The 27,058-nt window shown below is 40.7% G+C and overlaps 2 protein-coding genes across 5 annotated transcripts in view; one reads left to right on the plus strand and one right to left on the minus strand.

Moving 5' to 3' along the window:
• TMEM68 (transmembrane protein 68) overlaps nt 1-24,869 on the minus strand; it is a 37,733-nt gene extending 12,864 nt beyond the window's left edge. For 2 of the 4 annotated variants that reach the window (XM_058668642.1, XM_058668641.1), the window contains exons 1-3: nt 14,009-14,411; nt 6,597-6,764; nt 4,957-5,150 (exon numbers count right to left, since the gene is read on the minus strand). In XM_058668642.1, the coding sequence (XP_058524625.1) occupies nt 4,957-5,150; nt 6,597-6,764; nt 14,009-14,333 (687 nt within the window). In that variant the 5' untranslated portion in view covers nt 14,334-14,411. Of the gene's footprint in view, nt 1-2,835; nt 3,077-4,956; nt 5,151-6,596; nt 6,765-14,008; nt 14,412-24,764 lie in introns of those variants that run through there. The other 2 variants (XM_058668643.1, XM_058668644.1) reach the window with 2 other exon arrangements.
• An 89-nt stretch (nt 24,870-24,958) lies between these two features.
• Nucleotides 24,959-27,058, plus strand: part of TGS1 (trimethylguanosine synthase 1) — a 39,307-nt gene continuing 37,207 nt past the window's right edge. The window contains exon 1 of the mRNA XM_004580590.2: nt 24,959-25,207. Within this exon, the coding sequence (XP_004580647.2) occupies nt 25,101-25,207 (107 nt within the window). The 5' untranslated portion in view covers nt 24,959-25,100. The remainder of the gene's footprint in view (nt 25,208-27,058) is intronic.

The following is a 27,058-nucleotide window of genomic DNA, read 5'->3' on the forward strand; positions in this document are numbered from 1 at the left end:
ACTGATTTTAGTGGGCTACTGAATATGTACTTAATAAAGAAAAATGACAAGATAAAGATTCTAAGGAAAATTAATACAAATTTAAACAATACATTTTGGTAAGATGCTGTCTGAACTTTGGTGAGCCTATTATAAAATATTCAATATCAATGAACAGTAAATGTAATACTCTCTGATCCACCCCCAAAAGGAAAACCATAACTATTAATATTAAAGGAGTTCTGCCCTCAAATTCTTGGTTTTTGCTTTTCCTCCAGTACCAAGGACTAAGAACATTTTTTAATAGTGGACACCTTAGTTAAATGCCATAAAATAACTGAGTATCATGTAGGGAGGCTGTAGCACTGTGAATACTGAAGTACACAGAAAACTGAAGAGAACGCTTCTAAATATACTGAGTCAAATGTTTTAAAATATATGACAACATGTATGTATACAGGTCAAGTATCACATTGCTTACAGTCAACTACAGCATATGCCTGATACAGAACCACCAGCCTTAAGAGCAGAGTTTCAAAACCTTGAGTAAGGTTATCTTTCACAAAACCATTCCTACTCAGCACTGGAATGCAAAATGATGGACTGAAGGAAATTGATACAGGCCTATCTTTCTTCATAAGGCCACTTTAACTAAGTGACCATTCATTCTGTTTTCTCCCTTTTCTTCTCAGAAGAAAAACATCTAATGTCATAGAGGGGATCATTTTCTTCACAGTTGGCTTCCTAGACATCTCTAGAACAGTGCCTGAACTACAATATGACAGATGAACTAAAAAAGCAATGGAGAAACAAAGCAAAAGATGATATTCCTAATGCAGGATCTAATGAAGAGTGTATTGTCTGAATCAAAAGTCAGAAATAGACAGTAATAATCTCAAAATCAGGTAAAAAGAGAGAAGGCAGGTAAAGAAAAGTAGTCATGTGAAGAATTTAAATCCTGATACAGTTAATTCACAATATTAAAAGATAAAGTGCCCCAAATTCTTCTGTCAAAAAATTCTAATTATGATTTAGGAAATCACTGGTTTTGTAAAATAAAATGATGGCTGAAGTCCTAATGTTTTAGTTATAAAAATGTCGCTAGACACACTGAAAACTTAGAATGGCTAAGAAGCAACACAAACTTTTCAGTTCATGTAAATATATGCACCATTTTTCCTCCTCTGATCAGGACAGCTGGATTTATTCCTAACAACCAGCATGATACCAGGAGTCCATATTTAAGTGTATAATTTATTATGAAGGCTAAACATCATTCTTTAAGTAGCTAACTCTCTGAAGGCTGGACGTTTGTAGAATCTACTAAATAAAAGTTGACCCTAGCAGGCTCAATATTCCAGGCAGTGTCTTGGCATACAGTTTCTACCAAACTTGCATGCTTAAGTCATTAACACAAGTTGATTTGATAATAAAAAGATTCATTCCTCTCCTTGTGCATCCTTAGTATACAAGGTAGTTACATAAGTGACCTAGAACACAATACATATGTGTACACACATGTTAATGTGCAATTCTTAAAACTATTTTTGGAAAATCAATTCAACATCATTTTGGAGTCTTACCTCTGCTACAAAATAGGGGAACCACTGGGCCAGACACTTATCCTGTCTAAGCCTCACTTTATTCATGTATAAAACTGGAATGAATAATAATTATACTCACTACAAAGAATCTTATAGATTAAATAAACAATTGTATTAAAACAAAATGTTCTCTTTTATACCTGCTATTTATTTTTTAACTGGATCAAATGGACTAAATTATGTCCCACTATATTTAGATACAAAATTATTTAAAACTTCCTATCAAGGTCATAGTTCTCAAGCTCACAAAATAACAATAACACGTATCAAAAAGCCTATCACTTCAGAAATGCTTTAAGTATTTTCTACAAATATCTGAACTATCAATGACAATCTGGACTTCCCCTCTTAAATTGTATTACTATCCCACAATTGAAACGTAGTTAATCCTTCAACAATTTATGCAGAACTTATAATAATTTTGTGGAACCTATAAAGGGATTTTTCCCAAATGTGATATTCATGCCATTTACATCTACATACATTCAGTACTCAAAGAGTTTCAGGTAGACCTGGGAGGCCCCTTCAATCTCAGATGTCAGCAGACTCACTGTGAAATGTCACCAGGGATGGCTACGGTCCCTGCGGGCCCAAGTCCTGACCTGTGTGCTCTGTCTGGCTGCTGACATTGCTGAGTGAGTAGATACTTCAAGCCCTCCCTCTCTGTAACTGAGTCTCTTGGTCTGCAACATTGGAATAATTAAATATGTCACCTCCTTACTGGATGAGTACAAGAGTAAGCCCTCAAAAATGCTACAAAACGGGCCTGGCATGGTGGACAAATGGCTAAAGTCCTAGCCTTGCATGCACTAGGATCCCATATAGGCACTGGTTCTAATCCCGGAGGCCCTGTTTCCCATCCAGCTCCCTGCCTGCAGCCTGGGAAAGCAGTCAAAGACAGCCCAAAGCCTTGAGATCCTGCACCCATGAGAGAGACCTGGAAGAAGTTCCTGGCTACTGCCTTTGGGTTGGCGCAGCTCTAGCCGTTGCAGTCACTTGGGAAGTGAATCAGCAAACAGAAGATCTTCCTCTCTGTATATCTGGCTTTGCAATAAGAATAAATAAATCGGGCTTGGCGGCGTGGCCTGGTGGCTAAGGTCCTCGCCTTGATCCCATGTGGCCGCTGGTTCTGGTCCCGGCAGCTCCACTTCCTCTTTATCTCTCCTCCTCTCAGTATGTCTGACTTTGTAATAAAAATGAAATAAATCTTTATAAAAATAAATAAATAAATAAATAAATAAATCTTTTAAAAGAATTTTTTTAAATGTTGGTTTGACGTAGTATTTATCAAATTTATGCTGTTTTGTTAATCCATGGCATTGAAGACTTTAGGCTTTTCAAAAACTTGTAAGAAACTGCATCTTAAACTGTCTGAAGTTCATATAAAAACCTTAATTAAATTACATAGTAACTTTCAAGAACTGGAAAAGAGTTCTTTCCTTTATATCCTTTCTTTTTTTCAGGTCATCTTCGAAGCAGTATGTTGCTTAAAACTGTAAATTTAAAGAGTAACAATTAGAATTCCATGGTGAATTTATGTGATTTCAAGCATTTATGTTTTCTTTATCTTAAACTTTTGAAGAAATAATTCTTTCAAAATTTAAACTTAAAAAATAAATCATCTTCATCGGGTTTTAAGCTTTCATCATTGCTTTAACATACATTACATTCATTATTTTTAATATTTGTATAACTCCATATCTGTTTTAGAATTCTATTAATCTTATAGTCTCAACTGTTTTTTCCTATATAGGTACTAAAGACTTTTTATAAGTAACTGAATCTTGATATAAATCAATTTTCAATATCATTATTAATATAAAATTTAAGTCCAAAAGTTGCTTTTCACTAATTTTTAACATTTCCTGTTTTAAAAGTCAGTTTAATCAAACAATACTTAAAACCTACTCAATGTTGGTCATTATAGTAGCAACGTGTAATAATGACAGCCTTGGGCCCAGCACGATGGTCCCGTGGCTAAACCCTCACATTGTACTCCCTGGGATCCCGCACGGGTGCCAGTTCGTGGCTGGCCACTCCACTTCCCATCCAGCTGCCTGACTGTGGCCTGGAAGGTAGTAAAGAATGACCCAAAGCTTTGGGACCCTGTACCCATACGGGAGATCTGGAAAAATCTCCTGGCTCCTGGCTTTGGATCAGCTCTGCTCTGGCTGTTGTGGCCACCTGGGGAGTAAACCAGTGGACAGAAGATCTTTCTCTTTGTACCCCTTTCTCTCTGTAAAACTGCCTTTCAGTAAAAATAAATGAATTAAAAAAAAAAATGACAGCCCTATCTGTCTATAATCTACCATAGGACAATACTGGTTAAAATTTTAATGTTACTACTAACCACTTGCACAAAATACGTTAATTTGTATTAATGTAATATCATCAAGCCATCATAGCAATAACTTTCCAAATAGTGGGTTAGAATTAATCCATAATCTCTCCATGTTAATCAAGAGCAGTCTATACTGGCAAGATGGGAAGTCAATCAATGAGTGAATACAGGTCTTCACGTGGCAGTATTGGACAAAAATTCTAAAGTATGAGAGTTACTTTTGCAGGGAAAAAAAAGAAAGAACCCTCTCAAAGTACTACAAGTTCTTCTGACAAACTAAAATGAAAATAGAAGTCTAAGAAGAAATTTTAAATAAGTAACAGATAAGTGTTTGATAAGACAAGAATAACATGAGGTCAAAGCATTGAGAAATACTTCCAAACAGCAAAAGAACAAAATGATATTCATATTCTCCATTCTATTAAGTTGAATGATATGAATCCCAAAAGATTTAGCAATTTTATAGACAAGTTCATTTGCTCGTAAAGTCTTAAAATACACAATTACATTAGTAGCTATTTACCTCTATTTCTATTATTAGATAGCTCGTCACGTTTGCTGGTAAAAAATGACAGCAATCATATATTACTTGAGTCTTGTTGTTAAAAACATTGATCACATATCAATGAAACTAAATGGAACTACAAGGAAACAAAAAACCACCACTCAAATCTGATCATACCTAAGAGTTAAAATACAGAAAACTGAACTGTTTCATTTATGAAAAAAATACATATATGTATAGCTGAAGGAATTAGTTATTTATCCAAAATTATAACTTTGATTAAAGAAAGCTAGGTTGTGAAATATAAAATAAAATTTTGCAGGTGTTTCCCAGATTTCAGGATTGATTATTTTTTAATGTATGTCTTCAAATTGCAGCAATATTGCTCTATAAGTACTTTATGGCTATATAAAATATGTATTAATACATTACAACGAAAAGACCTAAGTTTCTATATACACTGGCTCATTATTTAAACATTTATTGTAACTAAATGCTGTATTATTAATTAATTTTGTATAACTCACCACTTTTGCATCAATTGCGACCTGAGCGAAGCCTTTACGATTACCCCAGACAATGTTGTAGGTTTCATCACTAATTAAGGCTTCTCGAACTCCACCTGGTGAAATAGCTAACAAGTGACCACTCCTCAGAATTTCAACACATTTTTCTCTTGGTCCATGGAGAGCACAAAATACATCAAGCAATAAACTAAACCCTGTTTCAAAAAAGAAAAAGAGGTGCACAAAGATATACTTAGGCATTGCTGATTCTCATCATTCAAAAACAAAAATCCTCACAGCCTACAAAATCAACTACCTATGCTTAAAGCAGTGAACTTCCTATTTTTTTTAAATCAACAAAAACTCTATAGGTTAATATAAGATTAATACTGGCTGTGAAATAACAGCTGCAACTTATTGGGTATCTACAATTAACCACTTTACAGATCATCTAGTGCTCTGGTTACTTTGCATATTCAAACTCTTAATTAAAATTCACAACAATTTTGGGCGCTAGCTTGCATCCCGGTTGCTCCACTTCCCATCCAGCTCCCTCTTTGTGGCCCATGAAGGTAGTAGGGGATAGCCCAAAGCCTTGGGAGCCTGCGCCCACCCACGTGTGAGACCAGGAAGAGGCTATTGGCTCCTTGCTTCGGATCGGCTCAGCTCTGGCCATTGCAGCCTTTATGGGGAGTGAACCAATGGATGGAAGCTCTTCCTGTCTCTCCTCTTCTCTGTAAATCTGATCTGCCCTTCAAATAAATAAATAAATTTTAACAAAGGAAAAATTTTTTTTACTGGTTTTTATTTACTAACTTCCAATTACAAAATAAATCACAGCAAAATTAAACTACAAAAATCTGTATCTCATAGAAGAGCTGATCATACAAAAAATCAAATATCTTCTTTACCAAGACTAAAACTTCTGGCAAAAATTACAACTAATTTTTCAAAAGTTAAAGTTCAGAATCTATCTTAGCAGTGTATCTGCCCAGCACATGGTACAGCACATTAACCTTCCACTTGCAATGCTGGCATTCCATACGGGCACCAGTTTTAGTCTTCCTGGACATGAATTGGTGCCCTTATGGGATCCCAGTATGTGCAACGTGAGGTTGTAGCCACTGAGTTGGTTTGCTGGACCCAGCTGCATCACTTTCAATCCAGTTCACTGCTTAACACCTGGGAAAGCAGTGGAGGATGGCCCAAGCCCTTGAGCCACTGCACCCACACAGCAGACTGAGAAGTTGTTCCTGGTTTCTGTTGTAGCCATTTGGGGAGTGAACCAGGGATGGAAGATTCTCTCTATGTCTTTCCTTCTCTCTGCAAATCTGCCTTTCAAATAAAAATAAATATGTTTTTAAAACTGTCTACAAATCACATAAAATCTATTTTAAAAACTAATTAAAATTAAAATTTAAAGAATTTTTTTAAAAAAAAATCAGGATTTCTTAGAAAAATAACACCTGTTAATAAAGAACGACATTCTGTAGCATTTTCGGCCATGGTGTTTTTATTTTTAGATACATCGCTTACACAGGTATTCCCAAATTAGAGTTCCAAGTGTACTTCTCTCAAAAGTAAAGGGCTCAAAGATAAAATCCAACGAATAATGTGATCATAACTAATATTTCTATATCATATGTACAATGAAAGTTTACCTGGAATTTTAAACACAAAGTGATCAGCTACTACTCGGCAAGTTCTGCCTTTTTGGATAAAAATTTTAGCCATGAAATAGTAAAAATCTATGGGAATAGCTCCATGGTAAAATATGATAAGAGCTGGTCCTTCTTCTGGTATTTTTTCCATTCCATGAACTTCATAACCTGTTGGAAACATAAAACACAGATTCTTAGGAGATGATTATTACCTTGTATTGACCATAGGTCAGTAATCTTAGAATCTTAGTCTTACAAAAGTTCATGAACCTCCCCGGTTCTCTTCTTCCCTCTCTTTTCCCTTCCGCTTCTCTCTTGAATAAATCAGTCCCACTGTCATCAGGTGGACATGAGTGAAGAGGTGGTCTGGAGGGAGGGTTGGTGCCCAAGCATGGTGACTCAACGCTAGAGCACTGAGGAGAGCACCCAAACAAGAGCTTGTCTCTGTGTGATGGGGCTGATTCCCTGAGTGAGGGAAGAACAAGATCCGAGGAGAGCCTGAGTGAAACAGGTGGGAGTGGGAGGGCAATCACACACACAAGTGTCCAGCACATTTGTCGACATGCACAAGTGGCCTGATGTAAAGCATGGCAACCTAAGCAGGTAAGGAGACAGCATGCACAGGATATGAGAGTCCAAGCAGAATAAGAAGACATCTAGGAGTGGCATTTGGTGGCAAAAATGGCATACTGGTTCCAGAAGAAAACAGAGGAGCCTACACACTACATGCCAGTGTGCCAGGTTTCTTACTGTTGGAAGAAGGGTTATAACTGCAGAAAAGGAGAAAACCAAAACAAATTCTGTAGTCAGAGAGCACTACTCTCTCCCTAACCATGAGAAAAAGTGAAATAGTAAACAAACCCTAACATTTCTTGACCATGCCAGAGAGCTGAAGTTATCCACAACCAGGTGGACTGAGCTCCCAGGGTGAGAAGCCCCTCTCAGCAAACACAACAACTGAGGAGATAAGGAAGAAGCTGTACCCTGAAAGTGGGTAAGTAGAAGAGAGCTGAAATGGTAACAAATAATTAAAGGTCAAGTACAGTCAACAATGCATGCAGAATCCTTAGAAACCCAAGAAGCAAATCAAGAGGTCCACACTCACTGCTTCGACTGCTTAGCACTTCTCTTCACATGTCAAGAGTGCTCAAAGAAAAGTTAGGTGTATGAAGAGAAGTGCAGGTTCCATAGTCTGCCATGGAGTGCACATGCCAGAGCCAAGCCTCCTCAGAGGCTCAGACAGAGCAGTGGACAGCACAATCAATGAAAAACTGGGCAAACGGAGGCTCCAAGGTGGACTATGTCAATCAGTGGATTCTGCGACTTCATCGTGCTTGGAATGGCGAGATTGGCAGCAATTCAGAACTGTTGAACTATTAAAGCCACTTGAGCAAGACCCTCGGAGCATGCCCCACATTGGGGACCTGAGATGGGTGGGAGGCTGGGTGGGGCTTCTCCCATTATCTCCCCCTTTACCCCAGATACAGAGAAAGAAAAGAATGTGGAACAATAGTCTTACCCACTTTCCTGCAGCCCTTGAACCTTTGTGCCTGAATTAACCATGTAAAGATTGTCAAAAATAAAGAAAAGAAAAGGAAAGAAAAGAAAAGAAGAGAAAAGAAGAGGAAAGAAAGGAAGGAAGGAAGGAAGGAAGGAAGGAAGGAAGAGAGAGAGAGAGAGAGAAAAAAAAAGAAAGAAAGAAAGAAAGAAAGAAAGAAAGAAAGAAAGAAAGAAAGAAAGAAAGAAAGAAAGAAAGAAAGAAAGAGTGAGTTAGGTATGAGGCAGGAGACTACAGAGGTACAGAGGTTTCCTGCTAAAGAACAAGAACAAAATCCACCCACTTACTAGAGTTTGGCTTATACATAAAAAGCCTGTCAGACATGGGGAAAGACAGAGGAAAGGTCTTTATTCCCTCTAAGAAAAGGGTATAGGGAGGGGACGAGTACAGTGCAGGTTAATCCTCCGCCCTGCAGCACTGGCATCCTATATGGGCAGCGGCTGCTCCATTTCTGATTCTGTTCTCTGCTTATTGGCCCAGGAAAGCAGCAGAGGAGGGCCCACATCCAGGGGGCCCTGCACCCACATGGGAGATGTGAAAGAGGTCCCTGGCTCTTAGCTTTGCATCAGCTCAGCTCTGGCCATTGTGGCCACTTGGAGTGGACCAATGGATGGAAGACTTTCTCTCTCCTCTCGGTGTGTTGTAGAAAGCTTTCAAATAAAAATAAATAATCTTAAAAGGGGGGGGGGGGAGTATGGCGATGTTTCAGATAATTTATGGAAAACGAAATTAACATACACATCAATTTCAATAACAATACATTTTGAAATTCACGTGTGGTTTTCTCATGCATTTTCTATGAAGTTTCTGCAGCTCCCTCATATATGCAAAAGGCATCTGACAGAACTTCACTCCCATATCCCCATGATCCCCATGTCAAGTAAAAGACCACCAGTTCCAGGGAAAGGGTAGAAGCAAAAAAAAAAAAAAAGTCTTTAGGAGTTAGGGGATGCGCAGCAGAAAACTCACTGAGTCCCAAGCCCTAAATGACATAAAGCAGAGGATCCACCACCACTAAGAGGATGGGCCAGAAACGCTCTTACCAGAAAATCTCTACCTCTGCAAGACAAAGTTTGCCTGCCACAGGGAATAGAGAAATGCTGAGAAAGCATGGCCTCTGGGTCCAGGCATATGGGGCCTCATAAGATGTTAGCTCAATCTGAAAAATCAAGGAATGCCTTTCACCTCCTAGAACCCTCACATGTAGTAAGCAAAGGACCTCTTTCCTGGGGCCATGGAAGAACCATGTGAAACAGGCACACAAGGCTGAGGGTGCAGCAGGAACACTAGCAAAAGAAAACTTTTTGGTGATCCAAGTCCAATATACATATAAAAGAGCAGCCGGAGTATGAAGCCTGTGCTGATTGGAAGGTAAACACAGCAATAAAAACCAATGCAATTCAACTACTCTGTAGTATGGATCAACCTGCAGTCACTCCCTTGGGGAGTGAACCAGTGGACACAAGATCTTTCTTTCTCTCTCTCTCTCTCTCTCTAAATCTGATCTTCCAATGAAAATAAATATTTTTAAAAAAGAGAATAACTGATAAATTATACATAATTACACATAAATTATACATATTAAATCTTTTGAGTGTCTACCTAATTAAACCATTGCATTACTTTTGAATAAATTATGCTGGTATAAGTTAAACATAAACAACATTTTCAAATAATGCCATAAATTCCTTTGTTAAACAAAATTAAATACAAATAAAAACCAAATAAACATTAAAGCAAAGTAAAACACAAATATATATATATATGTATACACATATAAACACAAGATAAAACAAACAAATCAGAGCTCCAAAGACAAACAAACATTTCTCATTTCCGTAAAATAAAAGCTATATATGTTGTTTCTTTATAGTGGTGCAGGGGGACATGAGGAGGCTTGTATCCCAACCCTGAAGACTCTCGGTACCTCACCAAGAACCATCAGTATGAGTACCAAGGACTACATCCCAACTACTAAGGAGACCACGGGGAACTGGAGTGCCTTCGAAGGCCAAGAACTCTGAGGTCATCCACTCCCGCTTGGATCTACCATTTGGGATGGGAGAAGTCCAAATCCTTCCTCACAGGATCCAAGAGCATCAGAACAACAGCCAGGAGCCCTGAGCAGTCCGCAGAAACAGAAGCACAGTAAACTTCCTTGGGGACTAGGGAGGGGAGCTCTCTCTGGTCCTCGCTTGGTTCCAACTTTGGGTCCCCACACTCTCTTGCAATGACCATCAGGATCGCTCCAGACACCCCTCAAAACAGACAAATAACCAAACAAACAAAAAAACCTAGAATAGATAGAAAACAACAAGGAAAGCTTGGAATCAGACAGGAAACGGTCAGCGTGGATTCACTTATACCTTACTAGGTGGGACACAAAGATTAGTTACTCCTCACTAAGGTATTGAGGATTTCTCTGCACACCCCTCCTAAAACTGTTCTGCACCTAAACTGTTGACATATGTCTTGTTAGAGTTATAAGCCAGTCTAGACTACCCGAAAAAAAAAGCCAGGTTCAGCAAAATTATGCTTCAACGCTATAAAATGCTAAATATTATAATGAAAATTGACATGAGACAGCTGAACAGTAATCTGTAGCCATTTTAAGATGTATAGAACCCGGTTGTATATAAATTAAAATTGAATTGTCAATGAAGTAGTCACAGGATGTGGTTAAGAACTTGCATTTTTTTAAACATATTGGTTACTCAATACTATGTCAATTAATTCCATAACGTTATAAATTGTTGCTGATGTTATGTCGGGGCTTTTAACTGATCGGGATGATACTCTGCCGGCTCTACCTTCAGACTAGAGAAGGTCTCCCCAAGAAGCTGTTGAACTTATCTGGACAATAAGATGCTGGACTCTATGCTTGGTATATGCTTGCAATGAAAGAATCTCAACTGAACTTGAACTGTGGTTATGCAACAAGGTGGAGGAATCCACCAAGGGGGAAGGGTTTGAGGAGGGGTGGAGGGAATCCCAGTACCTATGAAACTGTGTCACATAATGCAATGTAATTAATAAAAAATATCACCTAGATATCTTACTGAGGACTCTTTTTCAATATATTAATTTTCAGGGAAAAAATTAAATATAAACAGTACAACTTTTTAAAAATGTCATTCAGAGTCCAGCTGGTAGCCTAGAGGTTAAAGTCCTTGCCTTGCACATGCCGGGATCTCATATGGGCACCAGTTCTAATCCTGGTGACCCTGCTTCCCATTAAGCTCCTTGCTTATGGCCTGGAAAAGTAGTAGAAGACAGCCCTAAGTCCTGTGATCCTGCACCCATGTGGGAGAACTAGAAGAGGCTCCAGGCTTCAAATTGGTGCAGCTCTAGCCATTACAGACACTTGTGGAGTGAATCATCAGACGGAAGATCTTCCTCTCTGTCTCTCTTCCTCTCTGACTTTGCAATAAAAATGAATAAATGTTTAAAAATATTTTATACATAAAGGCTGTTAGCAACAGTGAGGTATAGGCTTCACTGGCCCAGCGCTAAGTGAACTACTTAGAGATGTAGGTATTTGAAAACATCAAGTAAATATTTTTGAGGTAGTATAGACTACATGAAGCATAGCATATTAAAAAAAAACACAGAATGCTTTCAAAAACAAAGTTATATTACATAGTTTGAGGGTAAATACATAACTTCAAAAAAGAAAGATTGGAAATTTTTTTTTATAGAATGCCGAATTAAAATAGTAAAAATAGATCATGAACAAACTACTGTTCACAGGCAGGTATAAGGTGGAACCGTTAAGGAAGTGCCTGGGAGCTCATGTTGTGACACAGCACATCAAGCCCCCATTCACAACACCAGCATCCCACATCAAAGTCATGGTTCGGGTACTGGCTGCTTCCCTTTCAATCTGACTTCCTACTAATGAGCAAAAGATGTCCCTGCCACCCACAGTGGAAACCAGTATAGAGTACCTGCCTTGTGATGTCAGCCTGTCCCAGACCTGGCTGTTACAGTCATTTAGGGATTAAAATCACAGATGGAAAACTTCTCTCTCCCCTTAGCTCTCCTTCTATCTCTCTGTTGCTCTGCCTTTCAAATAAATAAATAACAAACAAATAAATAAATGTTCTTTTAGAAAAAGAGATGGCATTAAAAACTACTTTAAAAGTTTTTAAAAACTGAAATAAAAAAAAAAAGAAACAGAGTGGGATACCCACATTTTATACCAGGTTGAATTCTTGCTCCCAATTTCCACCTTCTCTGAAGAGTACTCTGGCAGACACCAGGTGACGGCTCAGGTACTCTGCCACCCACATGAAAAACCTAGACTGAGTGCCAGGAGCCAGTGTCAGCCTGGCCCAGTCCTCACTATGGCAGGAATCTGGAGAGTGAACCAGAGGATAGTAGATCCCTGACTCTTTCTCTCAATAAAAAGTGATTAAACCTTAAATTTAAAGAAAATTTAACTACTGTTACATAATGGCCAACATATCAAATTACTTACAGGATTAAAAGAATCCTATGCATTCATTAAGTCACACATATGAAGACTTAGTGAAATGAAAAACAGTAGTATGCTACGCCTAAGGAAATACAACAGTAACTGATGCTTGGTGGGGTCTGGGTTCAGTCCTGGCTCTGCATCCAAGCACAGCTTCCTAGTAATGAAACCCTGGGAGGCAGCAGTAAGTACTTCAGTGCTCGGGTCCCACATGGCAGACCCAGGCTGAGTTCCCAGAGCCTGGCTTCAGCCTGGCCCAACTCCAGTTGCCGCAGGCACCTGAGTGAAGCAGCAGATGGGAGATCTCTCTCTGTCACTCTCTTAAACACACGTTAAAAAAAATTGTTTTCAGGCCCAGCAGCGTGGCCTAGCAGCTATAGTCCTCGCCTTGAACACGCAGGGATACCATATGTTCACCAGTTCTAATCCCACCAGCTCCACTTCCCATCCAGTTCCCTACTTGTTGCCTGGGAAAGCAGTCGAGGACAGCCCAAAGCCTTGGGACCCTGCACCCGAGAGGGAGACCTGGAGGAGGTTCCTGGCTCCTGGCTCTGGATCGGCACAGCACCAGCCGTTGCGCTCACCTGGGGAATGAATCATAGGACAGAAGATATTTCTCTCTATCTCTCCTCCTCTCTGTATATCTGACTTTGTAATAAAAATAAATAAATCTTTTTAAAAAATTGATTTCAAATCTTTATACTGGTGAAATCAAACTTACTCCAACAGAATAGAAACAAATGCTAAGAAGTTAGAGTATTTTAAAGATACTTTGTGGGGCTGACATTGTGGTACAGTGCATTAAGCTGCTGCCTGAAATGTCAGGCTCCCAGGTTAGAGTACCAGTTGCTGTCCTGATGCTGAGCTTCTGGTCTGCTGTCCTGACGATGCTCCTGTGAAAGCACAGGATGACCTGAGTGCTTAGACCCCTGTCATCCATGTGGGAGACCCTCCAAGTTCCTGGCTTCAGTCACTTCACAGAACAGAGTCACAAACTCTTGCCTTTTAAATAAATAAATAAATCTTTAGGGGAAAAACAGTCTCATTTTTTATATAGATTAGCTTGCCAGCCCCTGAAAAAACACAGTTGTTGTTCAGTTTTAATTAGATTTTTATTCTTTCAGATGTTCTAAATTTTAACTTTACTATTTTGGCTTATAATATAACAGTCTACAGTGTTGTTGTTCTTTGCCAACAGAATTTAATGTGTATGGGGAAAATCATTTTAAGAAAAACACACACATATGTACAATTCACAAAAACAGACAAGACACTGTGCTATCGTTTTTACAATCGTTTCAGTAAAATGGAATGAAAATGTCTTCACTGTTGCCCACGTGGCTAACACCATAAAGAGACCAAAGCATGCTTGTTTACCATGCCAAACTGCCGCGTGTCCGTCCCACAGGGTCGCCACCGTTTTCCTTGCACCATCCCACAAATTATGAGAATAAGCTTCCTTCAACACTTTCTTCCTCTTATAAATATGCAAGAAAATAATGGTAAGGTAGAGAAGAAAGATTGTAAAGTACGGAAGTATCAAAAGTATTAGTGGTGTAAAAACCCACAAGAGATAATTTGCAAAATTCAAGTAGTCCTCTAATTGTTCCACACCAAGCCATTCTTCAAGGATATGAATGAAACAAGCCAGATAGGGGGCAGAATCCTGTCCTGTAGCACAGGTTTGATTTCTATCTGTCATTTTTCTTTAGGTAAAAGTGACAAATTCAGTCTCTTCATTGCCGTAGCAGGTCTTTAATTTGGCACTGTAAGGGGGAAAAAAAACTTAACGTTAGTCTCTTCAAAGTCAAATGCTTTTAGTCTACATAAATACTATTTAGAACCCTTTTTTTATTTACTGTTAATAATTTATTTTGTTGCAGATTTAAATGCAAACACTATAAGGTTTCATCTGTTCACTCACGCAGTACATTGATTTAGTTTTGAAGTAATATCCAAGTTATACTTAAAATAAAGCAGACAAAAAATGAACTTTTGGGCAGATCTTAATAACTTCTTCACAAAAGAAAACATCAACATCTGGTCAATAAAAGTAAACTTCATTTTTTAAGGAAAGAACAACACAAATTTTTGAATATTGGTTTACAGAGAAATTTATTTAAAGCTATCTGTTCTAATGATTTTATGTAATAAAATGTTATCAGTACTTTTTAAAAAAGATACATTTATTTTTATTGGAAAGGCAGATTTCTCAGAGAGTCCTCTATTCCACCTTCCCTGGCCACAAGCAAGGTGATGGATGGGAAGTGGAGCAGCTGGTACACAAACGGGCACACATTGAGGATCCCAGTGCAAGCAAGGCAAGAATTTAGCCACTAGACTATTGCGCTGGGCTCTATCAGTACTGTTTTTATCTTATAGTCACTAAGATTTCACTTATTTACGTGACTAAAAATATTGCTGTCCATTTTATGAACACACTCTCTAGTCACTTGACTTACCAGAAAGCAAATGTCTTGCAACCAGCTACAATGTAGACACTCTAGAAAACATAGTAAAATGTTATTACGTACACTTAAAAAGATAATCATGAATTCTTAAAGTTAGAACTTTTATAAATGTCAAAAGATATTTGACAAACGTTAACGGCTCCACACTAACACATCACGATGATCACATTCATGCCACTACTGTTCAGTGAGGACAACCACTTAGTCTCACTATTGAAAGGACCACTTAGTAAGCTTAACATATACAAAAAGTTTTCCTTCTTCAAAGAAAAATAAATGAAGATGTATACTTAACCAGTCCTCCTTTTTTAAAGATTTTTTAATTTATTTATTTTCATTCTAATTGAAAGAGAGGAAGACATTCTATCCTCAACTTAACTCTTCAAATACCTGCAAAATCAAGCCTGGGTCAGACCAAAGTCAGGATCCTTGAACTCCAGGTCTCTCGTGTGGGTGGCCAGAACTGCAGTGCTCAAGCCATCCTTTGCTGCCTCCCAGGAGACACCAGCGGGAAGCTGGTCTGGAAGCAGGGCCACTGGGACTTGTACCAAGCTCTCCAATCAAGGAGGCACACATCCTACATATCTTCTGTTTTGTCTTTTGAATATAACTATACCACTGAGAAAACTTCTTGTTTAAAAATTCTTGCTGCCCTCCCCTCTGGATGACCAGATGTTAATAACTTTGCCAGATAAGCGGATGGTCAAACATGATATTTGGTGATACAGTTTTAGCCCTATGACCATAATTTTCCACATAAGATTTACATCTTCTAATCATATTTTTCAATTATTAGAGATATCATTATTCTATGTTACAAAATCTTAATGAAGAGGATCTCAAATCCGTCATGGCAAAGGCAAAAAATGAATATGAAAACTGAGGAAAAGACACGTAAGAGCAATTCTTTTATTTGTCTTTCTGTCAAGACTATCTTATTAAAGGGCTTATTAGCAGAGTATACTCTGACTTGTTCTTCCAGGGATGGAGAATTTAGTATCAACTCCTTGCAACCAATAGCACATAACCTGTGTAAAATCTAGGGTTCTTATAGCAACAAAAAGTGAACAAGGCATACTTTTAGCCCATATGCTAGGCCTGCCTTATTTATTTAATATTTTAGTCAATCTAAGAATCAAATCACCATAGGTCTAATTTTCCAGTAAAACACAGGAAATATAATACTTTTTACAACAGAAGCTTTTCCAGTAGCATAGCTATATTTTTTTTAGAAAGACTAATATGTTGATGTGAAAAATTATAATCTTTATACACTGTTCATAGGAATGTAAAATAGTGTGACCACTGCAGAAACTAGTTTGGCAATTGCTCAAGGAGTTATTCCTGAGTCACCATACAACAGCAATTTTACTCCTGGATATGTGAGCACACCTCTAAAAAGCTTGCAGAAAAACAGAACTAAAAGATAATTTTATGTTGATGCAAAACAAAGTTAAAATCCATGAAGGTTTTCATATTGTACATCTTTTAATGAAATTTCTGAAGTTCCTTTAATGAAGCTAATGAAGTTTTCTAAAGAAAACTCAAAGCATAGATTCACACAAAAATTTATATGTACATATTCACAACAGCATTATTCATAGCTGGCAAAGAGCAGAAACAACTCAAATGCCGACAAACTGATGACTGGATAAAGAACACGTGACATAGCCACAGACTTTTACTCAGCCATAAAAAGGAATGGAGCACAAGTTCATGCTAAATAAATCTTAAAAACGAGATACAAAAAGCCGTGTAATGAATGAGTCTATTATATGAAAGACCAAAATCATGCAATGCATAGAGACAGAAAGATTAGTGGTTGCTAGAGTTGGTGAGGGGAGAATGAAAACAGACTGCTAAACAGAACGATGAAATGTTCTGGAATTGTAGGAATGACTGCACAACCCAGCAGATATAGCTGAAAATAGATGAGCTGTAGAGAACTGCTTTACAATATTACCAATAAATTATATAATTACAAAAGCATCTCATGGATTTTAAAAAGAGCTTGTCCTAGGATCAATCAACATTTTGATTAACAGCCTCTTACTGCTTAATACAACTACCCAAAAAATCTAGTTTCATTTTCCATTTTTAATAGGATTACAAAATATTGTGATTTTAAAACATCTTTCACTGGGCTGGGGTGGCTAGACAGAGACACCCAACAGTATCTGTGTGGGCTGCATAGTGGAGCTGGTTAGAGGGAACAAAGCTTTAATACCCACTGACATGTACGAGAGCCGAATGGGATGTGGGACAGACTGGACTACTCTGCTACACATACTGGCAAACCAGGGTAGAGGCGGGCCTGGTGGGGGTTATTGCAGGTCACTCCAATTAGGCTGCAGCTCTCACTGGTTTATGAGAGGGCCAAGTATGTGCTGGGCAGAACCAGGCTGGACTGCAACACCCATTGCTTCCAGCGGAAGCTGGGGCTGAAAACAGAACCGGCCCAGCAATTGAAACCACCAGCTGATCTGGGAGACGGACTGTGCCGGGCCTTGTACTTGCTAGTACATACAAGAATCTGGTTTGGGAACACCTCAGACAAAGTTTCTTTGGGGATCTCCCCAATCGAAAAGCCGGACTCAGAACCCTAACCAAGAAAAGACAGAAGACAGAACAAGTCAATCAACCACCTCAGCTATATGTTGGCAGCAAAATACTGGGCAAACGGAGACTTTATGGTGACTGTATCAATCAGTGGATTCTTCAACGACCTCATCGTGCTTGGAGTGGCGAGATTGGCAGCAATTCATAACTGCTGAACTATCAAAACCACTTAAGCAAGAATCTCAGAGCATGCCCCACATCTGGGACCTGGGGTGGGTGGGAAACTGGGTGGGGCTTCTCCCTCAATATCCCCCTTTACTTCAGATACATGAAGGAAACAATATGGAAATGATAGTCTTACCCACTTTCCCATAGCCCATGAACCTTTTTACCCTAATTAACTATGTAAAGATTGTCAAAAATGTAATTTTTAAAAAAGGAAAAAAAAACTCTTTCACAAGATCTAGTAGTTCTTCAATAGTGCAACATGCAAGAACCACTCCATAAATGGTCATTTGGCCTTCCTTGGTTTGGTTTTAAAATTTCCCAGAACAGAAAACTCAAAAAGATTTTCAAAACTAATCACTCAAGTACTAAAACGTTCTTCTACATACTTAGCTCACTTCAACTTTCACCTGCTGTATCTAACTGTACTGTGTACACTCTTCCATTAGACAACCTCTGAGAGCTTTGGAACAGCTATTAGCTACAAAATCCCCTAATCAGATTACTTTCAACACTCCTCAGACTTTCATCTGGTATAGACAGGACTATATCAGGAACCTCTGTGCCTCATTTTACTAAGATCTTCAAATTTGAAAAACTTCTACCCCATAGGTTACTCTAATTAAAGGGACTGACCAGGACAAAGAACTTGGGGAAAGTGACATGTAACAGGTGCTACATGCTTGCTGTCACTACTCTTTTTTTTTTTTTTTAATTGGAAAGTCAGATATACAAAGAGGAGGAGAGACAGAGAGGAAGATCTTCCATCTGACTATTCACACCCCAAGCTGCCGCAACGGCTGGAGCTGAGCCAATCCAAAGCCAGGAGCCAGGAGTTTCTTCTAGTTCTCCCACGCAGGTGCAGGTCCTAAAGTTTTGGGCCATCCTTGACTGCTTTCCCAGGCCACAAGCAGGGAGCTGGATGGGAAGCGTAGCTGCCGGGACTAGAACCCGTGTCCATATGGGACCCCGGGTGTGCAAGGTGAGGACTTTAACCACTATACTATTGCGCTGGGCCCTGTCACTACTTTTTTTTTTTTTTTTTTTAAAGATTTATTTTTATTCTTATTACAAAGTCAGATATACTGAGAGGAGGAGAGAGAGAGAGGAAGTGGAGCTGCCAGGACTAGAACCAGCGGCCATATGGGATCAAGGCAAGGACCTTAGCCACTAGGCCACGCTGCCAAGCCCCCGTCACTACTCTTAAAAGATTCAAAGCTCTGTAACTTTTGGAGTAGTTCTACCTCAAGTCCCGTTTTAAAATATCAAACTATTCTCTACATTTCTATGAATTCTACTAAAAAAAAAAAAAAACTTTTCTTGAGCCTGCAAAGATTCTACATTTTATCCTTACTAACACTCATATTCTAAGACAGTCTATTCTTTTGGCCTACTTCTGGAATGGGGTTGGGAGCCAAACTGCAGATACTAAAATATTGGTTTACAATATCAAGCAAATTATACCTCTTTGTGTGTCAAATTTGTCTTCAGAAAATAGGGATAATAATCCATTCGATAAAGACCTATTTGTCTCAGGTACCTACTAGGTACCTGAGCTAGGTACTAGCTTTATTTGCACAACAGCAATTAAAGCAAAATCTGTAACTTGAAGCTACTTAGAATCTACAAGAGAAAGATATACAACAAAGCATGAATAAATATATACAAGGCCAGATGATGATAGGTGTTGTGGAGAAAAACACACAGCAGCATAAGAGAACACGAAGCTCTCTGGCAGGCAACGGAGGAGGCTTGGGGAGGTACTTTCCATTTTATAAAAGGTGGCAGGGGAAGGCCTCCCTAGCAGAGACCCAAGGAAGGAAGCCAGTGAATCATATGGACATCGGGTGGAAGAAAATTCCTGGCTAAATAAAAAAGCAAGTGCAAAATATGTGCATGTGGTGCAGTCTGAAGAACAAGGAAGCCAGGCAGAAGAGCAAGTGACAGTGAGGACAGTCAGAAACAGGCACAGTGTGCTGGCACTGTGGCACCTGCACCATCGACTGTCCACACAGTTATCAGTTCGAGGCCCAGTCTCTCTGCTTCTGATCCAGCTCCCTGTTAACAGAAGATTGATCTAGCTCTCTGTAACCCTCCTTTTTTCAAATAAATAGACATATCTTTATAAAAATAAAAAACCAAGAGAATAAAGAAATGGATACAGAAAGGAAGTATTCTCGTGTGAGTCTAGTGTGTCAGCATTGATGTAAGTGGGATGGAGAGGGCATCAGAGGTGAGACTGGTTGAACTGGGGTATATGGGACTGCTATGTTGATTAAATGTTATGGAAAGGACTGCGCATGTGGCTGAGCCAGACACTTCAGACACCCACATCACATGCTGGAGTACCTCGGACTGAGTCTTGCCTTACTTCCAACCCAGCTTCCTGTGAAGGCAACTGGTAGGCAGCGGATGATGGTCTGAGTACTCAGTCCCCTCCCACCCACACAGGAGACTGATTTACTGGACCCTGGCTTCTGCCTGCTTCAGCCTTGGCTGTAGCGAACACTTTGGAGAGTGCAGCCAATGGAACGAAGAGATCCCTCACCTACTGTCTCTGTCATTTTGCCTTTGAAATTAAAAAAAAAAAAAGGAGTAAATAAACAAACACTGTAGAGGGAAGGAGGTGGAAGCTGCTCAATGATTGAGGTGACGAATGAAAAGTAGCATGTATACAGTAGAGCAAAGGTGACAGAAGATGGTCCATTTCAGGACACAATTTGAAGACATAGCCATCGGGATTTGCTGTTGAACAGATAACAGAATGCAAGTCAGAAAGAAGTCTGGGATGGAGTCAGCAAAAGGCTCAATTGGCTAATGTTCTACCTGCAAGTGCCAGCATCCCATATGGGTGCTACTTAGTATTTCAACTGCCCAACTTCCAACCCAGCTCCCTGCTAGTGGCCTGGGAAGGCATCCAAGCATGGCCCAAAGCCTTGGGACCCTGCACCCATGTGAGAGACCTGGAAGAAGCTTCTGGCTCCTGAAGCTTCGGCTCAGCTCCAGCTGTTGCATGATTTAGGGAGTGAATCTGCAGATGGAAGATTTTTCTATCTTTCCTTCTCTCTGTGTATCTGCCTCTCCAATAAAAAACACAAATAAGTCTTAAAAACAGATGGACATGTAGAAATCTGGGATGGCCAGTTGTTTTTGCTTTTATTGTTTTGGTAACCCAGGGTTGTATTCTGGGAGGCTCTGTCATTTACTCTGTGATGTAGGCAAGTTACTTTGCTCTGCCTCAGTTTCCTCACCAGTAAAATGGAGACAGTATCAGCACATGACTAATAAGACTACTGTGAAGATTATATGTTTACAAAGCTTAGCTAGCTTTTAGTAGATTACTAATCAAGCACTGCTATCATTATCAGTATTACAGCTTGTCTATGGAGATATAGAAAGAGCAGATTTGGGGGTAGAATGAATATAAGGAATTAAATGAAAACATTAAGCTTCATATATCTATTGGACACATAGGTAAAGATATTAAATAGGCAGCTGAGCACATTCCAGCTTAGCAAGAAGCTCAGGGGTGAGAACCACATCTGAGAACCGGCAACATAAAAACAACAGAAACTAAAGGGCCCTCTAGGAAGTCAGCCTACAGTGAAAGAATTCTATAAGTAAGGAAAACAATGAGGCTCCATCCTCTTCCTTCCACAGGGGAATCCTGGGGGTCCAAGTAACAAGTGCCTCAAGAAGGAATGCTCAAAATGTTCTACACACTCTCGAGAGGTCAAGGAAGAAAAGCAGTAATTGGTCACTGGATTTCATAGTACAGAGGTAACAAGCAAGCCTGATGAGAGCTGTTTTAGTTTAATGAGATGAAAATATAGTTACATTCAGGAAAAAACAGGAGGGAATGAATTAGAAACAACAAACAAAAACAATTCTTCGGGGGACCCCTATGGCATAACAGAGTAAAGAAGCTTCCAGGTAACCAGAAAGGGTCCTAGATCAGCAAATCATCGTCACTGTTCATGACTTGTAGGCCTTTAGGCTTAGATCAAGTACACTGCCACTGCTATTCTAAGATGAAAGAAAACAGATGAACTTGTAAGGCCAATGCACTACTGGGAGAGTGAAAAATGTATAATACAGAACAGGAACCTACTGGGGGGAGTTTGGGGCCCTTGACTAAACCAAAGGAGACATGGTGTACCAGAAAGTGAAGAGCCCTGAGAAAAATTATTCCACTGGTTTCTTCATTTATCTATTCAACAAATATTTACTGAGTAAGGAAACTTTGATCGATATCATTCTAGACAGAAAACAAGATGTAATCTATCAAAACATATGTAAAGCACTTACATAATAAAGCCTAGCACATTACAACCATGGAACAAGCATCTAAAAGTAGATCTCAGCTGCTTCATGCCAAACTGTAACAAAAATGTGACGCAAGATGGTGTCCCAAAACCTGCCACTACAGGACTGTCAAAGGCACTGGAGTAATATGCTTTTGAACGGATAAGCACCTATTTTTTGAAATTGTATACTTTTTTTAATGTTTGTTTATTTTCACATACTTGAAAGGCAGAGCAAGACAGTAAGAGAAAGAGAAGCTGCAGCTGAGTCAGGCCAAAATCAGTGGCCAGGAACTCCAACGCGCCCGAGACCTGAGCACTTGAGCCATCGCTGCTGCCTCCCAGGAGCATTACAGGAAGTTGGATTGGAAATAGAGCAGCTGGGAATTGAAGCTGAGGGATAGCTTTAACCCAATGTGCCACAACTCCCGACCCTAAAATACTTATCTTTAACAATGTAGAAAAAGGAAGTCTCTAAATTCTATGAGTCCAGTGCCTGGGATTGACTTCCACCCCTGCTTCTGATTTAGCCTCTTGCTAATGCACCCTGGGAGGCAGAAGACGGTGGCTCAAGTACTTGGGTCCTTGCCCCAATTTGGGAGACCAGTCTTCTGGCTTCAGTCTGGCGCAGCACTGGAATTTGGGAAGTGAATCAACAGATTTGGGTCTCTATCTCTCTGTTACTCTACCTTTCGGACAAATAAATAATGAACTTATAAAAGTGGGGGGAAAGGGACCCGGCTGCTCTATTTCCCATTCAGCTCCCTGCTTGTGGCCTGGGAAAGCAGCTGAGAGCATTCCAAAGCCTTGGGATCCTGCACCCACATGGGAGACCTGGAGGAAGCTCTTGGCTTCAAACTGGCTTAGTTCTGACTGTTGTGGCCATTTGGGGAGTGAATCAATGGATGAACGGTCTTTCCCTCTCTCTTTCCTCTCTGAAAATTTGATCTGCCTTTCCAATATAAATAAATCTAAGGGAAAAAAAGGAAGGAAGGAAGGAAAGAAGGAAAGAAAGTGGGGGAATGGTCAGGCCTTGTGATGTGGCATATTAAGCCACTGTTTGCAAGTCCCCCATCCCAAACTGTGGTTCTTGGGATGAAGTCCTCCGCTTCTGATCCAGCTTCCTGCTAACATATCTGGACACACGTGGGAGTCTGAACAGAGTTCCTGGACTCCTCTATGTTTTAATCACGCTGAGAACATTCTGAAAATGCTATTTAGAGAAATATATCATAACACAAATTAGTTTTCCCCGTTTCTGAATATTTAAGAGTTAAACAGGAGCTAGGCATTCAGTTTTAGCAAGCAACTGGTTTTACTTCAAATCATGAATAAAGCTGCACTTCATCTAATATTTCAGTCTAGGGATCTGCCAAATCCAGTCCTCCTAAATTTTAAAATAATACACTTCACACTTGAAGCGTCAAACTCCAGATTCTGCTAACAATTCCCTTTCAAGATTTTTTTGAAGTCCCCAAATGCCCTTCCACCTCCAGGTAAACTCTTCCATTCTATTTAATCCTACTGTTCTTCCCTTATTTTTCAGTCCTAGGAATGGAACTAATACCAATAATGCCATCCATCTCTTCACATCACATGTCTAACTCCTTCTCAAATAACCAAAATCAGCAGATTTCTGACCTAAAAAATAGGGCAGCAGTAAGAAGGCATTTCACTGGAAAACAAATTTCTATTCCCAACCACTCCTAAATATCATCAAAGTACTGGTGTCCAGTCTAAATGTCTGGATTTCACCTCGGTTTACACATAACTCTGCTCAAGCAGGACAAACTAAACCCTATGTGTTGACAAAACCTTGCTGCTTAGGCAGTCCCACAGAATATAAAGCTCCAAACACTACTTTTTCCAATTTTGCATGTTGATTCAGCGTACCCTATTTGTGTGCCAAGATACTTTTCTTAGCAGATCATTAGCAGCTTGAAGGCTGAGACCTGCTTTACAGAAAGGACACCCCCAGGGACCGCAAGCCTGGAACGCCCAACTATCAACACCACAAAAGAAGTGTTTGATATACATTGTTAGCTTCAGTGCTGCCAGCAGCCCATCAAAGTGGTTATGATCAAGCATTCCCATTTCACAGATGTCCAAAGTCGAGCAATTGCCCAGGTGCCACAGCGAGCCAATGGGTACAAATCCACGTCTGACCTGTCAGGACCCTCTAACCCACCACCCATGCAACCATCCCACGCACCCACGGGCTACCACAGGCTTTCCTTTCCCTTTCCAACACAGGGGCTCGGTGAGGCTCCCGGAGTACGGGCGTCCCATGGCAAGCCTAGAGGCCTCTAGTAAGGACGGACTGACACACCTCTCCCGTCAAGCCAAGTGTCTACTGGCGAAAGTGGAGGTTTCAGAGCTCCAAGGGAGACGGGGGCCAGGGAAGACCGGCTCCTCGTGACCCAAGCAGGACCTCCTCGCACAGCCGTCCGCGGGCCAGCGCACGCGGGGATGCCCGCGGCAGCTGGGACGCGCGCGGCCCTCGGCGCCCTCAGTCTAGCCAGACGCGCCGCGCGCTGCAGGAGGGCGTGGAAGCCAAGATGGGGACCGACGCACCTGGGACGAGAGGCAGTCGCCTTCCCTCCCAGCGGTAGCGGCAGCTCTTCACTGGGTCAGCAGCCCAGAGAGGAAGGCAGGATGTGTGCAGCACCTTTCGCCTAGATGTCCTTTGCGAGGAAGGAACCAAGCCGCCGCGGCTGCAGCCCGGGCCGCCTTGAGTGTGGCACCGCCCTCCACCCGCCCCTTCCCGCGGCCGCCCGGAGCCACTTCCGGCGGCTGCGACCGCGCGCTTCCCCGGCGCGAGCGGCTTCGGGCGCGTTCCTCGGCGGGCATCCCCGGGCCAGCTCTCCTCTCGGCGTCCAGAGAGCGAGCCAAGGCGGGGAGACTCGCGAAATGTGCTGCGAGCGGTGGAGCCGCGTGGCCGAGATGCGGCTGTTCGTGGAAGCCCGGGAGGAGGAGGAGCCCGCCATCCTGTGCTTGTGCTCCCGGGCGTTCGTGGAGTAAGTTGGGTCGCGCGGCGGGGCCCCTGGCGCAGGTCGCCGGGAGAGAGGCGGTGTAGCCGGGGTGTGTCCTGCGGTGAGGAGAAATCCAGATGCGTTTGAGCCCGCGGGGGTGGGGAGGAGGGCTTTCTTTTCCTTACGGGAAAAATGAGGTTGCGGAGGCCGTTTTCTTTATAGCTTAAACGCATGTGATAAGCAACTGGAAGTTGTGTTTCATAGCTAAAACTGATAGGTTTACGCTACACTCACATGCTACTTTTAAACGAAAATCCTTCCGCAAATGAATTTTATGTGACTAGCTTTTAATACAGTTTCGTAGAGCTGAAGTTTGAAGAAATTTTTCATTATAATTGAAAATTAACCCATAATGTTTCCACTTTAAAGCTAGATGCATTCGGTAGGAACTATGCTTTCCTGGCTCCTGACGAGCTGTGTGATCCTCTCACAGTTCTGTTAAGACTTGACCCCGGCAGTGCTTACATACTCCATCCTGGTCCCATCCTGGGTCCAGGAGCATCTCTGTAATGGGAAGATCTGAAGCTAGAGAATGAAATGATCAGATTTGGGTTGTTCAGAGATAACCTTGGCAACAGAGTGGATGACGACTTGGGGGAAGAGAGCCAGTTAAGGTTATCACCCAGGCAAGGGACAGGTGGGAAAGAAACTGCGGCCCTGGGGAATATATTGGGAGTGGAGAAATAAAGGAAAGATAAGGGACAGACAACAAGACCAGGTCTAGCTGACACCTTGGTGTCTGCCTTGTGTTGCTGCATTGTGCTGAGGTAGCGATTATTGGAGAATAAAGAGTTTTATTTAGGGGGACAGCAGTGCAAAGATCCTGGGTTCCATTTTATACATTTTGATGTTGAGGTACCTATGGGATATCCTAAGATACATACATTAGTAGTTGGATTATTGGTTTGGAGTCCTGGAGTTAATCTTAAAAATTTGAAGCATTCACCTTTAGTAAGCAATTTAAGCCAATAATGGGGGAGAAGGAATTCATCCTTGAGGAATTCCAGTAATTTTTCAGGATGAGAAGAGGTGAAGTCACAGGGAAACAGCAGGCAAGCCCAAGCTGGTGTTTCAGTGGAGCAGTCCACACTGGAAAGCTGCCGAAGGCAATGGGCTGGTTGATGCTTTATCAAACGCCACCACTAAATGTTTTACCTTTGCTAATGAAACTCCCTGACCAGACCTCATACGTATCTTCTAAACGCTCTTTTTGGTTAAGATTCATCTCTTAGGGCTTGTCTTCAGACTGCATGGCCCAGTTTTAGCCAGAATTCTGCAATGTTGTTTAATGAAACTTCTCCCACCCTTGGAATCTGACCGTGCTGGCCTGCCTTCAGCAGAAATCGTATATCAGTTTAGCAAGAAGCCCTGCATCCTTAAAATCTCAGTAAGCCCTCATCCACTGACCCCTCTTCCTGCTCATTGAATATAAATTCCCAGCAGTCTTTTCTATGTTAACAGTTGAGCTGGATCTCCAACTAAGTCCTTAGGCTTGATGCCTGTCACAGGAGTCCCAAGTGAAGCTCTCATTGGTGTTTTAACACATCACAATAATTTAAAACATTTTTTTTTCTTACAAGCCTACCAAGAGCTCTTCTAGGTAGGACTCAGAACGTATTCTTGCTTATTCAAGGTGATTGAATCTCAAAGTTGCCCCTCCCCATAAAATCAGAGCCAACAATTGACAACCCTAAACTTCTGCCCCATGAGTAGTGATTCCAAATCCTTGTCACCTATCTTAAGATTTTAGTAACTGTTGTGATTAAGGCACTTAAATAGCCTAATTGTCAGTAGGACAAGTAATGTCCTGCGGAGATACTTTAATATAAGGGTGCT

The sequence above is a fragment of the Ochotona princeps genome, chromosome 9 (assembly GCF_030435755.1).
Source record: "Ochotona princeps isolate mOchPri1 chromosome 9, mOchPri1.hap1, whole genome shotgun sequence".
Classification (NCBI taxonomy): Eukaryota; Metazoa; Chordata; class Mammalia; order Lagomorpha; family Ochotonidae; genus Ochotona; species Ochotona princeps.